We start from the raw sequence: 11455 nt of genomic DNA, 5'->3' as shown, positions 1-11455 counted from the left end.
CGTCACGCACGCGTTCCCCGCGCTCTGATTGGCCGGGAGGAGTCACGTGACGGCCGGACCCTCCCCCTCCTCCGCGTGACACGCGTGATTGATGGCGCAGCAGATGCTCGAGTTTGTTTCTCTGCAACATAATACCAGACATTTCTTAAAGAACAGCGCCGAGCACAACAACTCTATATTAGTGGTCTGGGGATTGAAGTATCGGTGACTTTTACAAAGCTTGCTGTTTTTACGTGTATGATGGTATAGTAGTGCTGTATTTGACCAAATCTGATCAAAGTCATTGTATCAGTCGATGTTTGTTTGTTTTGGAGTTTTTTTTTTTGCTTTGCTTGTACCATTTTTAGTTAACATTTCTATACACTTATCAGAATTAGCCGATATCTATTTTCATCCATGTCCGTGTTGTTTTAACAGAAAGAAACCTGTACTGTACATATCTTAAAATATGCCAGTTTTCTCTCAAGATGCACATCAGTCGTTTTTATCTAAGGCACATTTCTAAAAGTTACTCAAATATGCTTATAAATGATCTATGGCCTAATCCTGTGATAATCTAAGACTCCTCTGTGAAACCGTGCCAACATTTCCCAAAAAATAAAAGAAAACCCATAGTGCATTGCATTTGCTAAATATGTATGGAAGCGCATTTCTGCCTCGGAAAAGGTAAATGCACATTTTTATCTTGAAATCCTTGCATGTTTTCCTCTCTTCAAAATTCATTTTTGTAGCTTCCATCATAGAATAATAAATAAATGACTTCTCATCTCACAATTGAGAGTTTTTGCTTGTTTATATTTCATAATTCATCTTGCAATTATTTATGTATTGGATACTTTTGTTCATCAGAATCACTTTTTTTATTGTGTGGCAGAAACAGGCTTACATATATATTTAATACCTTGCAATGCATTATGTGTGTGTGTGTATTTTTGGGATTATTTTGTGGCAGCACCATGGTATTCTTTGTGTTTTTATTCAGTACCGTAGTATACACCATGTATGCTTTTACCAACACTGTACCATTTTTAGTTTACCTCTCTATATACGTTTTATTTTTTGCATTATTTAATCTAATGCAACTTGGGTTGATGCAGTCATGCAAAACAAATTAAAATAAAAACATGATTGATCACTCAATACACAGTTCTCTGTTATCAGTTATCTGTTTTTATTACAACATTACATGTATATACAGTAAAAGAGACGGTACAAATGTACGGCTGAGACTGAGAGATTGTTGTTGGTTTAGAAGCACTTCCTGTGGACAATGGAAGGACCGGCCTCATCGTACTCCTGCTTGGTGATCCACATCTGCTGGAAGGTGGACAGGGAAGCCAGGATGGAGCCACCGATCCAGACGGAGTACTTACGCTCGGGAGGAGCAATGATCTACAGAGAGACGGGAGAGAGGTTTAGTCTCAAGAGCAGCTCGTCATCATTTCAAAGTCTGTTTTAAGAATCGTTGAAACGTTACAACAAGGTACCGTTAGTTAAAACATGAGCTAAGAATGAAAAAAGCATCTTAGTTCACGTGAATCACAACATTTTAAAGTTAAAACATTTTTTGAAAATGAAAGAAACATTAGTGGATCGTGTTTCAGGTAGCAATCTTTTTAAAAATGATGCATTTGTTTCACTGTTGCTTTTTATAATTAATAGTGAAACTTTTTTTTTTGAATAAAATCACAAACTGTATTTTTATCAAGCAGTATTAACCGATATAAATGCATTGCTGATTAGTTATCAACTGACATTAACTAATAGGACCTTGAGAAATGTAACGTTAAAACCTATCCAGTGCTTATTTATCTCTACAAATGTGCAATTTATATATACTAATGTGTTTCAAAACTGGTAAAAATGTTTGCATTAATGCTTTTAGTCAAAAGGGCGTCGATTGCATGCAGTCCGTGACCCTCACCTTGATCTTCATGGTGCTGGGGGCCAGAGCAGTGATCTCCTTCTGCATACGGTCAGCAATACCAGGGTACATGGTGGTACCACCGGACAAGACGTTGTTGGCGTACAGATCCTTACGGATGTCAATGTCGCACTTCATGATGCTGTTGTAGGCGGTCTCATGGATTCCAGCGGACTCCATACCTGAGAGGAGAGGTCAGAGTTCAGCGCCGGCCGGTAAGCATCACTAGAAGACGCTCCGAGCGAGACTCACCGATGAAGGAAGGCTGGAAGAGGGTCTCGGGGCAGCGGAAACGCTCGTTACCGATGGTGATGACCTGACCGTCGGGCAGCTCGTAGCTCTTCTCCAGGGAGGAGGAGGAGGCGGCGGTGGCCATCTCGTTCTCGAAGTCCAGAGCCACATAGCAGAGCTTCTCCTTGATGTCGCGCACGATCTCACGCTCAGCTGAGGAGAGCAAGAGTTAGGAAGCGTTCGCGTGACCGTTCCCCCCCGGACCGCCCCGACACTCACCGGTTGTCACGAAAGAGTAGCCTCTCTCAGTCAGGATCTTCATGAGATAGTCAGTCAGATCGCGACCGGCCAGATCCAGACGCATGATGGCGTGGGGCAGGGCGTAACCCTCATAGACTGGGACGTTGTGGGTCACACCGTCACCGGCGTCCAGCACGATACCTGCGGAGCACCGTGAGAGCAGCGGGCGGTGATGTATGGTTCACACCTGTCAGCTGATAATCTTACACGATGCAGAGCGCATTCGTGTGACTGTCATAAATAATACAGCGCCGCACGCACAGACAACACAGTACTCTATATGGTCATTTGAAAGCATAACTAACATCGTATTGTTAACCGAAACAACTAAAACTTTACTCGACGGACTTGATAGTTATCCGTGTCGATATTTGACTGATATGAAACGTGTTTTAATAAGCGATGCCGCTTCGTTTGTTGCAAAGGCAGACGAAGAACAAACAAAACAATTACTAAAACTTTAACTTAAATTAAAAAAAATACCACTAAATGACTCAACTTTAAAACTGTAATTAAAACGGATAATATATATATATATTAAAAAAAAACTAATTCGAAGCGTTTATGAAAACAATAACGGTAATATTAAGTATATTGTAATAATTGCATGGCAACGTATCACAAAAAATAGTGAAATTGGAAAAAGAGGCATTTTCAGATGTGATGCCCCTGCTGGACATTACAGGGAATTACAATGAAGTTAGCTCATGAAGCAAGAAACTACCGCAGCGCGAAATAATAACAACTTTAGATTTTACGTTTAGATTCTGCCGAGTTCAAGAAAGAAAACATTCTCACAGATTCTTTGACTTTTTACTTACGGCTAATCGCATAGCATTGTCGCATTAATTGCTGTGTGTTTTGACTCTGTTATGGCTCTGTTGACTCTGTTTTGACTGTATTATGGCTCTGGCTCTTTACTAGAAGAGAACGCGTGTTAAAAGCACTGACCAGTGGTACGGCCGGAGGCGTACAGGGACAGCACAGCCTGGATGGCCACATACATGGCAGGGACGTTGAAGGTCTCAAACATGATCTGCAAGGGCAAAGCAGGCGAGTGTTAGGAACCAGCTCGACTCTAAACCCTGTGAGAAACCCTCAGACCTTTCATCAGTACCTGAGTCATCTTCTCCCTGTTGGCCTTGGGGTTGAGAGGGGCCTCGGTGAGCAGGGTTGGGTGCTCCTCGGGGGCCACACGCAGCTCATTGTAGAAGGTGTGGTGCCAGATCTGAACAGAGCAGACGATCGTGTTCATAGCGATGCCAGATGCATGCATTTAACTCTCGTTTATTACTGTAAGAAGCGCACCTTCTCCATATCGTCCCAGTTAGTGATGATGCCGTGCTCAATGGGGTACTTCAGAGTCAAGATACCTCTCTTGCTCTGAGCCTCATCACCTACGTAGCTGTCCTTCTGACCCATACCCACCATCACACCCTGAAGGAGAGAGAGGAGCGTGTTTAGCGAGCGTTTCAGTGGAGGCCATGCTCTCTAATGTCGTTTCAGATGCGTTCAGACTCACCTGGTGACGGGGCCTGCCAACAATGGAGGGGAAGACAGCACGGGGAGCGTCATCTCCGGCAAATCCAGCCTTGACCAAGCCAGAGCCGTTGTCGCACACAAGGGCGGTAGTCTCGTCGTCGTCGCACATGGTTGGTTTTCTGGTTGGTCTGCGAAAGAGACATCACAGCGAGGTCAGAGACGCAGAGAGCAAGGACCCAAATAAACTGGGTTTGAGTTGACATCCTTAAAGCGCCCGGACTAGTCTTAAACGTTGGTTTCTTTACTGAAGTCGGGTAAAAGTGGACAGATTAAGGCTGGCTGCTGTTTGGTCACAGATCTTAGTTACTAGTTAAAACTGGTTCAGCTGGTTGTGCTCACTAAAAGTGAATAAAAGCCACAATTAAAACGACGAAACGCAACAAAACGTAACAATACGTAGCTAAATGACAATGCAGACCATAAAAAATGGCAAAGCATCAAAACGCCGAGGCGAATTAAAATGGAAACGTGAAGTAAAAAATCGAAATGTTTTTTTAAATTCTCGACAAAACATTACTGAGACAAAAAAACACATTAAAATGAATGGAACTTTACCTTAAATGGTAAAAAATTAAATTTAAATTAAAATTAGTCTAGACTTGTCCTTTGCGCAGATTTGACATGAATGCGTTAGCTCTTTTCCAAACCTGAGTCGGCTAAATCACATATTCGTTCGCTCGAAATCGCCCGCGACTCATCTTTTACATTAGAATAGTTACAAAAATAATAATAGACTAGAGCGATCGGCGCGACACGTGTTCGTCGTCCCCGCTCTGCCCATGAAGGGTCGTGAAACCGTATCTCCTCGTGGCAGCTCGAGACTTTCAGCCGGATTCTCTAATGCCAAAGAAAGGCTAGAGTTTAACTGGAGGACAGACGCTGTATTTAGAAGAAGCCCGTCCTCCGCTCGCAGCTGTCAGGGCACCGCGTCACACCTGCCGGCCTTCGTTCAAGAAAAAAACATGTTAAATCTACTTTTACTAGCTAGTCGCACTCTACTGTAAGTTAAGCAGCTCCGCGAGGAAACCAGCGATTGGTAAAACTCTTCTCCGGTACCAAAGCCTTCTCAACGCCTTCTCAAAACCCGAACCCGAAGCGCCGACTAAAGACCTCAGGAGGCTTCTGAAGCAGTAGGCTCTCCGCTTGTTCTCAGGACTCACCAAGTTGTTATCACAAGACTGATGCTTCCACTGGGACAGAGAGACAAGGTGAGGAGCCCCTTTAAATAAGACCGGCTCCCGGGGCCCAGGGCGGAGCTTCGGGTTCACACAAGTCCAAATAAGTGCAGCCAAGAAAAAATAAAAACCAGAAAATAACCCTCTCCACCCATGAACCTGATCTCCGGGCGGATTGGGCCTCCCTGAAGTTAAGAAAGGCTTCCTTAGAAATAGCGGGCGGAGCGCCAGCCATCCACAACTCCAATCTTTAAGATGTCTGAGTCAAATTCCACATAAAATGGCATATTTGTATATTCATTATAGTGTTTATATGGACAGCACCCTGTGCATGTTTCGTGCAATGATTATTTAAAGAAGTATTTATAATGCAGTTTTCATATATAAATACATTACTTTTTATAATATCTATACTTTTTATATATAGTGCTCCTCTGCTTTCATTGGATCTTTTTAATGGAATTAAATATATATATATATATATATATATATATATATATATATATATATTTTTTTTTTTTTTACTATATTTACTGAAGCACTATATTTAAAACCAAAATATTTTATGCTGTATTTTAGTTTAATTAAAAACATACTCTTACACTAAATATGCTTATATAAAAGATTTGCGTTTGATTTTTACTGCTTGGATGACTACATTGCAATGCGTTTTAAACAATTCGTCCTCCGTTCGTCTGCGTGCAGGGTGTAATTTAGATATGGCACATAATCTTAATTCGTCCCCCCAGATTTTCGAAGCATTCCTGCAATGTTCGCATGAGTTCCTCCTCCTTTTCTGCCTGATACGTTTCGGCGCTGTGAGATTTACTAGGCTATAGTCAGCACTCTCTTGATATAATTCTGATTATTCAGCTTTTTGCGAACACAGGCCGCCTAAAGATGTCAACCAACCGTAACCAGGGTTTGCCGGCTCTCGTTTTAGCAACATCTTAGAGGCTCCTCGCTCTCTCCAGGATGAATACTGTATATGTCAATGGGCCAATGTGCTGGCATGTGGGCTCGAACCCTAAATGTGCTTAACAGCTGAGGGGTAACGGCAGCCGGGCCCGCTCCCCCTTGCCGTGCTCTGATTGGCCGGGGGGTAGTAGTAGCTGCGCTCTGATTGGCTCAGCTCTCTCCTTTTAGGGTCACAGTTCTCGTCAGGTGTCATGAACGTGAGGCCGCTCGAGCGTTTGTCCCATTGGTGTGATTCATAAGAGCCCCGATCCGCACCCCATTAGGAAATTCAGCCTTACTATGGCAACATATGGACGTCTGGAGCGGCGTTTGAGCACGCAAATCAACTTTCTTAGACACATCTCCAAACTAGTGCATGGCCTGGAGCTCAGAACTGAAATAGAAGCAGAGGAAATCAATGTGAACAATTCCTTTCATCTATCTGTCTATCTATCTATCTATCTATTTATCTATCTATCTGTCTGTCTATATAACATCTAATATCTGTTTATCTATCTATCGTCCTGTCATATCTATCTGGATTATGTGCTCAGATTAAATGGCCAGAATATAATTAAATTAAAAACTAAACACATTCAAAATCTGATGGATATGTAACTTGTGCATAATAAAAAAACAACAACAACATAAGCCGAAACATATATGTTTATAGATGTATTGAAAAAATACAAATATTAAATATTTACTAAAATAAATACAATTAGTTTAAAAATATATGTCTGTGCATTTAACCAGTTTTTATGTAATTTGGTAAATTAATGTCATATTTATTTATTTAAATAATAAAAAATAAAATTAATGATAATTTAATTTCAAAATAATATATATATATATATATATATATATATATATATATATATATATATATATATATATATAAATTTATTATAAAATTTTTATTGGTTTGTTATTTAGCTATATATTTTTTTTTCACAAAACATTTCTTTGTTTAAAAAGTTGTCTGTTTTATATACACACATTATATATATATGTGTGTGTGTGTATATATATATATATATATGTGTGTGTGTGTGTATGTATGTAATGAATATATTTAATATATTTATTTAAATTGAAACTAAAATATTTATTTGTGCATAATATTCAAATGTAAATCTGTCTATTAAACAAAATGCTTTTTTTTTTTTTATCGCTTCACCGTGTAAGAATGGGAGAACCGTATGTGAAAGAAATCCCATTTCGAGCAGTGTTTAGTGATCGGAGCTTTATAACACTGGGTTATGAGGGTTCGTTCCTCCTTCACATAGTCCACTGCTTGAGAGTTTGACTATTAATAGCTGTTTTGCTCTGTCTGCACATCGAGGAGAGCGAAGGAACGTCCAGGACCTCAGCATTTCAATCATGAACCATTAACACACATGTGATCGAACGAGGGAATAATTCTTTCATCATCGTATGAAGAGCGCTAAAATAGTTTGCATCCGTTTTTACTGTTAATATGTGCATCATGTTCTCACTATCCTCAAACAGCAGAGCAGCGACTCAAACCATACGTCATATATAAGTTCATTAATATGCCTGTTAATTGCAAAAAATATTTAATTCTTAAGTAATTGTATTAGATTATTATTTATTAAATATTTTTTAACTACATATAATAAAAACCTTAGATTTCTCTCTATATATACGTACACAAAACCATGCATTATTAATTAAATTGATGTCAATTTTAATAATTTATTAGTAATAATCTCAAAGAAAAAATATTAATTAGTTATAATCTCAAAAATATTTATATAATTATTCATTTTACTAATGTCTATTATTTTATACTTTAATATATATATATATATATATATATATATATATATATATATATATATATATATATATATATATATATATATATATTAATTTATATTTATTTTTTCTTATGATTAATGTCTATTGTAAAATTGTGATTCTGAAAATATAAAAGGATCTTAAGTGAAATGATTTCCGTGAAAAGAAAAGCTTCAGTGAAGTGGCGATCTGTTTCTTTCGGTCGCTCGTCCTAATTTAAGAACGATACAATGGTGTTGTCAAATATAAATAGTTGGCGATAAGACTCTTAAAGCTGGCGAAGTTTCCCGGATGTCTTTCGGGGCCCGGAAACCACGGAGGAGCCGCAGCGCCTCTCAGCGGCGCGATGACGTAGCGCGCGGGCGCCCCGTACACGTCATCAGCGCGAGACGCTGCCACGCGACGCTGTTTTGGTGCGATGGCTCCGCGCGAGGCGTTTTATTAGCGGTTTTTCGGGGCCTCGCGGCGCGCGTCGGTGCTCGGCGATGCTGGAGAGGAGAGTCCGCGAGCTCGGGCTGCAGGATGACTGATCACTCTCTTCAGCAGGAGAACGAGCTGCAGGCGCTCGCGTCCATTTACGGAGACGACTTCCGAGACATCCGCGCGGAACAGCCCTGGAAGGTACTGCTCGGGTTCAGGGTTCGCTCGGGCTCTCCTCCCCTGCTGGCCCGAACACCTCGGTGTGGGCGTGTCGCATGTTAATGAGCTCTGTTTACGTAGTCGCTTTTAGGGCTGTCAGTGAAACGCTTCTGAAGTCAACGTTGTGCTTTACGTACACACTTACGCGTGCGCTGTGTGTGTTTGTTAGAAAGACACACGTTTAAGAAAAATGGGTGTATTAAATATGCAAATAGAGATGTGAATATTTTCAAAATAAATACTGTAGGTGTATGTTTACATAATAAACATACAAAGCAGACGCATGTTTAAACAAGAACTTTTATTTTGGATTTGATCATGAATATATCATCTGATGTGTGTGTGTGTGTATATGTATATATATGTGTGTGTGTGTGTGTGTGTGTGTGTGTATGTATATATATATATATATATATATATATATATATATATATATATATATATATATATATATATGTGTGTGTGTGTGTGTGTTTACATATTTTAGCATTTAAAGTAGATTTAAAAAAAAGTATAACACTTATTGTAAGACAGGAATGCATGTAGGTTTTAGGACAGTTTTGCTGAAAGGTTTTGATCCCCTTCAGATGTTGACTGCTGTATATAGTCTCTGTGGGGTTTAGTTGTATGATGTGTGTGTCCGGTGTGCTCGTGGTGTCTCAGGTCAGACGTCCTCCAGAGGTTTATCTGTTCCTGCGGCCGAAGGGACTCGGTCACGGACAGACCAGTTACGTCTCGGTGGACCTGCAGGTCAAATGTCCTCTGTTATATCCTGACGTGTGAGTATCAGGCTAATAATAATGATGATATTCAATAATGACTCACTTGAAGTCTTCCTGAGATTATTATCTCCTAAAATACTGCGCAAGTCTCTGATTAATATCGCCAATATTTTCGTCAGCTCTTTTTTTCCCCACAAATGGCTCTGCTTATTTCATTAGACACACATACTGTTGCTCTATTAATATTAATTCTGACGTATTTAGCACTTCCTTCCTTCGCTGTACGTTATTCTGTCCGTGGATGATCAGTGAAGGCTTGTGTCCTCAGGCCTCCAGAGCTGGAGCTGAAGAACGCTAAGGGCCTGTCCTACGACAAACTAGAGCGCCTCCAGAAAGAGCTGGGTGAACTGGCCCGAGACCGCTGTGGAGAGGTGAGGCGCTCGCATCTTAAACACACCGGAGATATCAAAAAGTCATTAGTAATAGTTCTTATTATATATTAATAAAATATATCATTTACTGTATATGATTGAGTTCATTTGTTTGAAAATGAACGTGAATATAAACACAAGATTGATATTATAATAAAGGAATTTTTATAAAATAAGCAATTTACTTCAGTACTGTGAAATTTAGTCATGTTTATAAATGTAATTATTTACATATAATAATAACATAAGCCCATGTGATTTACTTCAATGCTGTGAAGATTAGTATAAAATGTATTATTTAAATATAATAATAAAATAACATAGGCCCTTGTGATTTAATTCAATGCTGTTAAAATGAGTAATGTTTACAAGATATTTAAATATAATAATAATAATAATAATAATAATAATAAAATAGGCCAATGTGATTTAATTCAATGCTGTTAAAATGAATAGTTTACAAAATATTTAAATATTATAATAATAATAATAATAAAATAGGCCCATGTACTTCAGTACTATGAACTTAGTAATATTATATATTCTTATTTACTAATTAATTATTAATATTGTATGTAGAAATATTATATAATATAATAATAAAAAACTGATAATTAACAAGTGTTAATTATAATATGTATAATATTTTTGAATATAAATATATGTAAGAATTCAGAACAGGATGTGTTTATGATGTCTTTTCTTCCTCTTCCTCTTCCAGGTGATGATCTACGAGCTGGCAGACTTCGTCCAGGGTTTTCTGACGGAGCACAACGTTCCTCCCTCGAGCTCCTTCCACGAGGAGATGCTGAAGAACCAGCGGCGTCTGCAGGAGCGTCTGGCTCTGGAGGAGCAGCAGAAGATCGACCAGCGCCGCAGACAGGAAGAGCAGATGGTGCGTGTCACTTCCTCCTGAGCAGCGCCGACACTACTGCTCTTGATTGCCGCGCTCATTTTCCGTCTTTCTCTCCAAAGCAAAATGAGATTCTTGCAGAAATCCAGAGGAGAGAGGAAGAGAGACGAGAAGAGAAGAGGAAGAAGGAGATGGCCAAACTGGTGAGAGCGGAGTGAAGCCATGTCAGGAGGAATATATCAGATCAGTCTTAGAACTCGACAGGAATTTAAGTGTAATGCCGGTATTGTGTCTTCATTTATACAGAATAATCAGATTATGTTACAGTAGACATAATATTTACTTATGTAACATGTTGATATTGATGTAATGATAATAAGAATTAAAATATTTTTATTATAATGTCACATAATAAGAGATGTGGGGAATTCGTGTCTTAATGGTTAGAGACAGAACAGGTTGTGGGTTTGATTCTCCCCCAGCTGCCTCCACTGAGTGTGTGTGTGTGTGTGTGTGTGTGTGTGTGTGTGTGTGTGTGTGTGTGTGTGTGTGTGTGTGTGTGTGTGTGTGTGTGTGTGTGTGTGTGTGTGTGTGTGTGTGTGTGTGTGTGTGTGTGTGTGAGAGTGTGTGTGAGAGTGTGTGTGAGAGTGTGTGTGAGAGTGTGTGTGTGAGAGTGTGTGTGAGTGTGAGAGTGTGTGTGAGAGTGTGTGTGTGAGAGAGTGTGAGAGTGTGTGTGAGAGTGTGTGAGAGTGTGTGAGAGAGAGTGTGAGAGTGTGAGTGAGAGTGTGTGTGAGTGTGTGTGAGAGAGTGTGTGTGAGTGTGTGTGTGTGTGTGAGTGTGTGAGTGTGTGTGTGTGT

The 11455-nt window shown here is 39.6% G+C and overlaps 2 protein-coding genes across 2 annotated transcripts in view; one reads left to right on the top strand and one right to left on the bottom strand.

Moving 5' to 3' along the window:
* Positions 1-1150: 1150 nt before the first annotated feature.
* actc1b (actin alpha cardiac muscle 1b) lies at positions 1151-5297 on the bottom strand. The gene is made up of 9 exons (XM_043232449.1): positions 5158-5297; positions 3978-4125; positions 3764-3892; positions 3573-3683; positions 3407-3491; positions 2435-2596; positions 2177-2368; positions 1925-2106; positions 1151-1392 (listed from the first exon to the last, which is right to left on the bottom strand). Exons 2-9 carry the CDS (start codon positions 4104-4106, stop codon positions 1249-1251), a joined length of 1134 nt encoding a protein of 377 aa, XP_043088384.1. The 5' UTR covers positions 4107-4125; positions 5158-5297; the 3' UTR covers positions 1151-1248.
* A 2881-nt stretch (positions 5298-8178) lies between these two features.
* Positions 8179-11455, top strand: part of eif2ak4 (eukaryotic translation initiation factor 2 alpha kinase 4) — a 35772-nt gene continuing 32495 nt past the window's right edge. Inside the window, 5 exon segments of the mRNA XM_043232389.1 lie at positions 8179-8574; positions 9256-9371; positions 9643-9745; positions 10467-10640; positions 10721-10801. Coding sequence (XP_043088324.1) covers positions 8245-8574; positions 9256-9371; positions 9643-9745; positions 10467-10640; positions 10721-10801 — 804 coding nt within the window. The 5' untranslated portion in view covers positions 8179-8244.

This window comes from Puntigrus tetrazona, unplaced genomic scaffold (assembly GCF_018831695.1).
Source record: "Puntigrus tetrazona isolate hp1 unplaced genomic scaffold, ASM1883169v1 S000000528, whole genome shotgun sequence".
NCBI lineage: Eukaryota > Metazoa > Chordata > Actinopteri > Cypriniformes > Cyprinidae > Puntigrus > Puntigrus tetrazona.
Note: the sequence above shows the minus strand (reverse complement) of the source record. Positions and strands in the feature narration are given on the sequence as shown.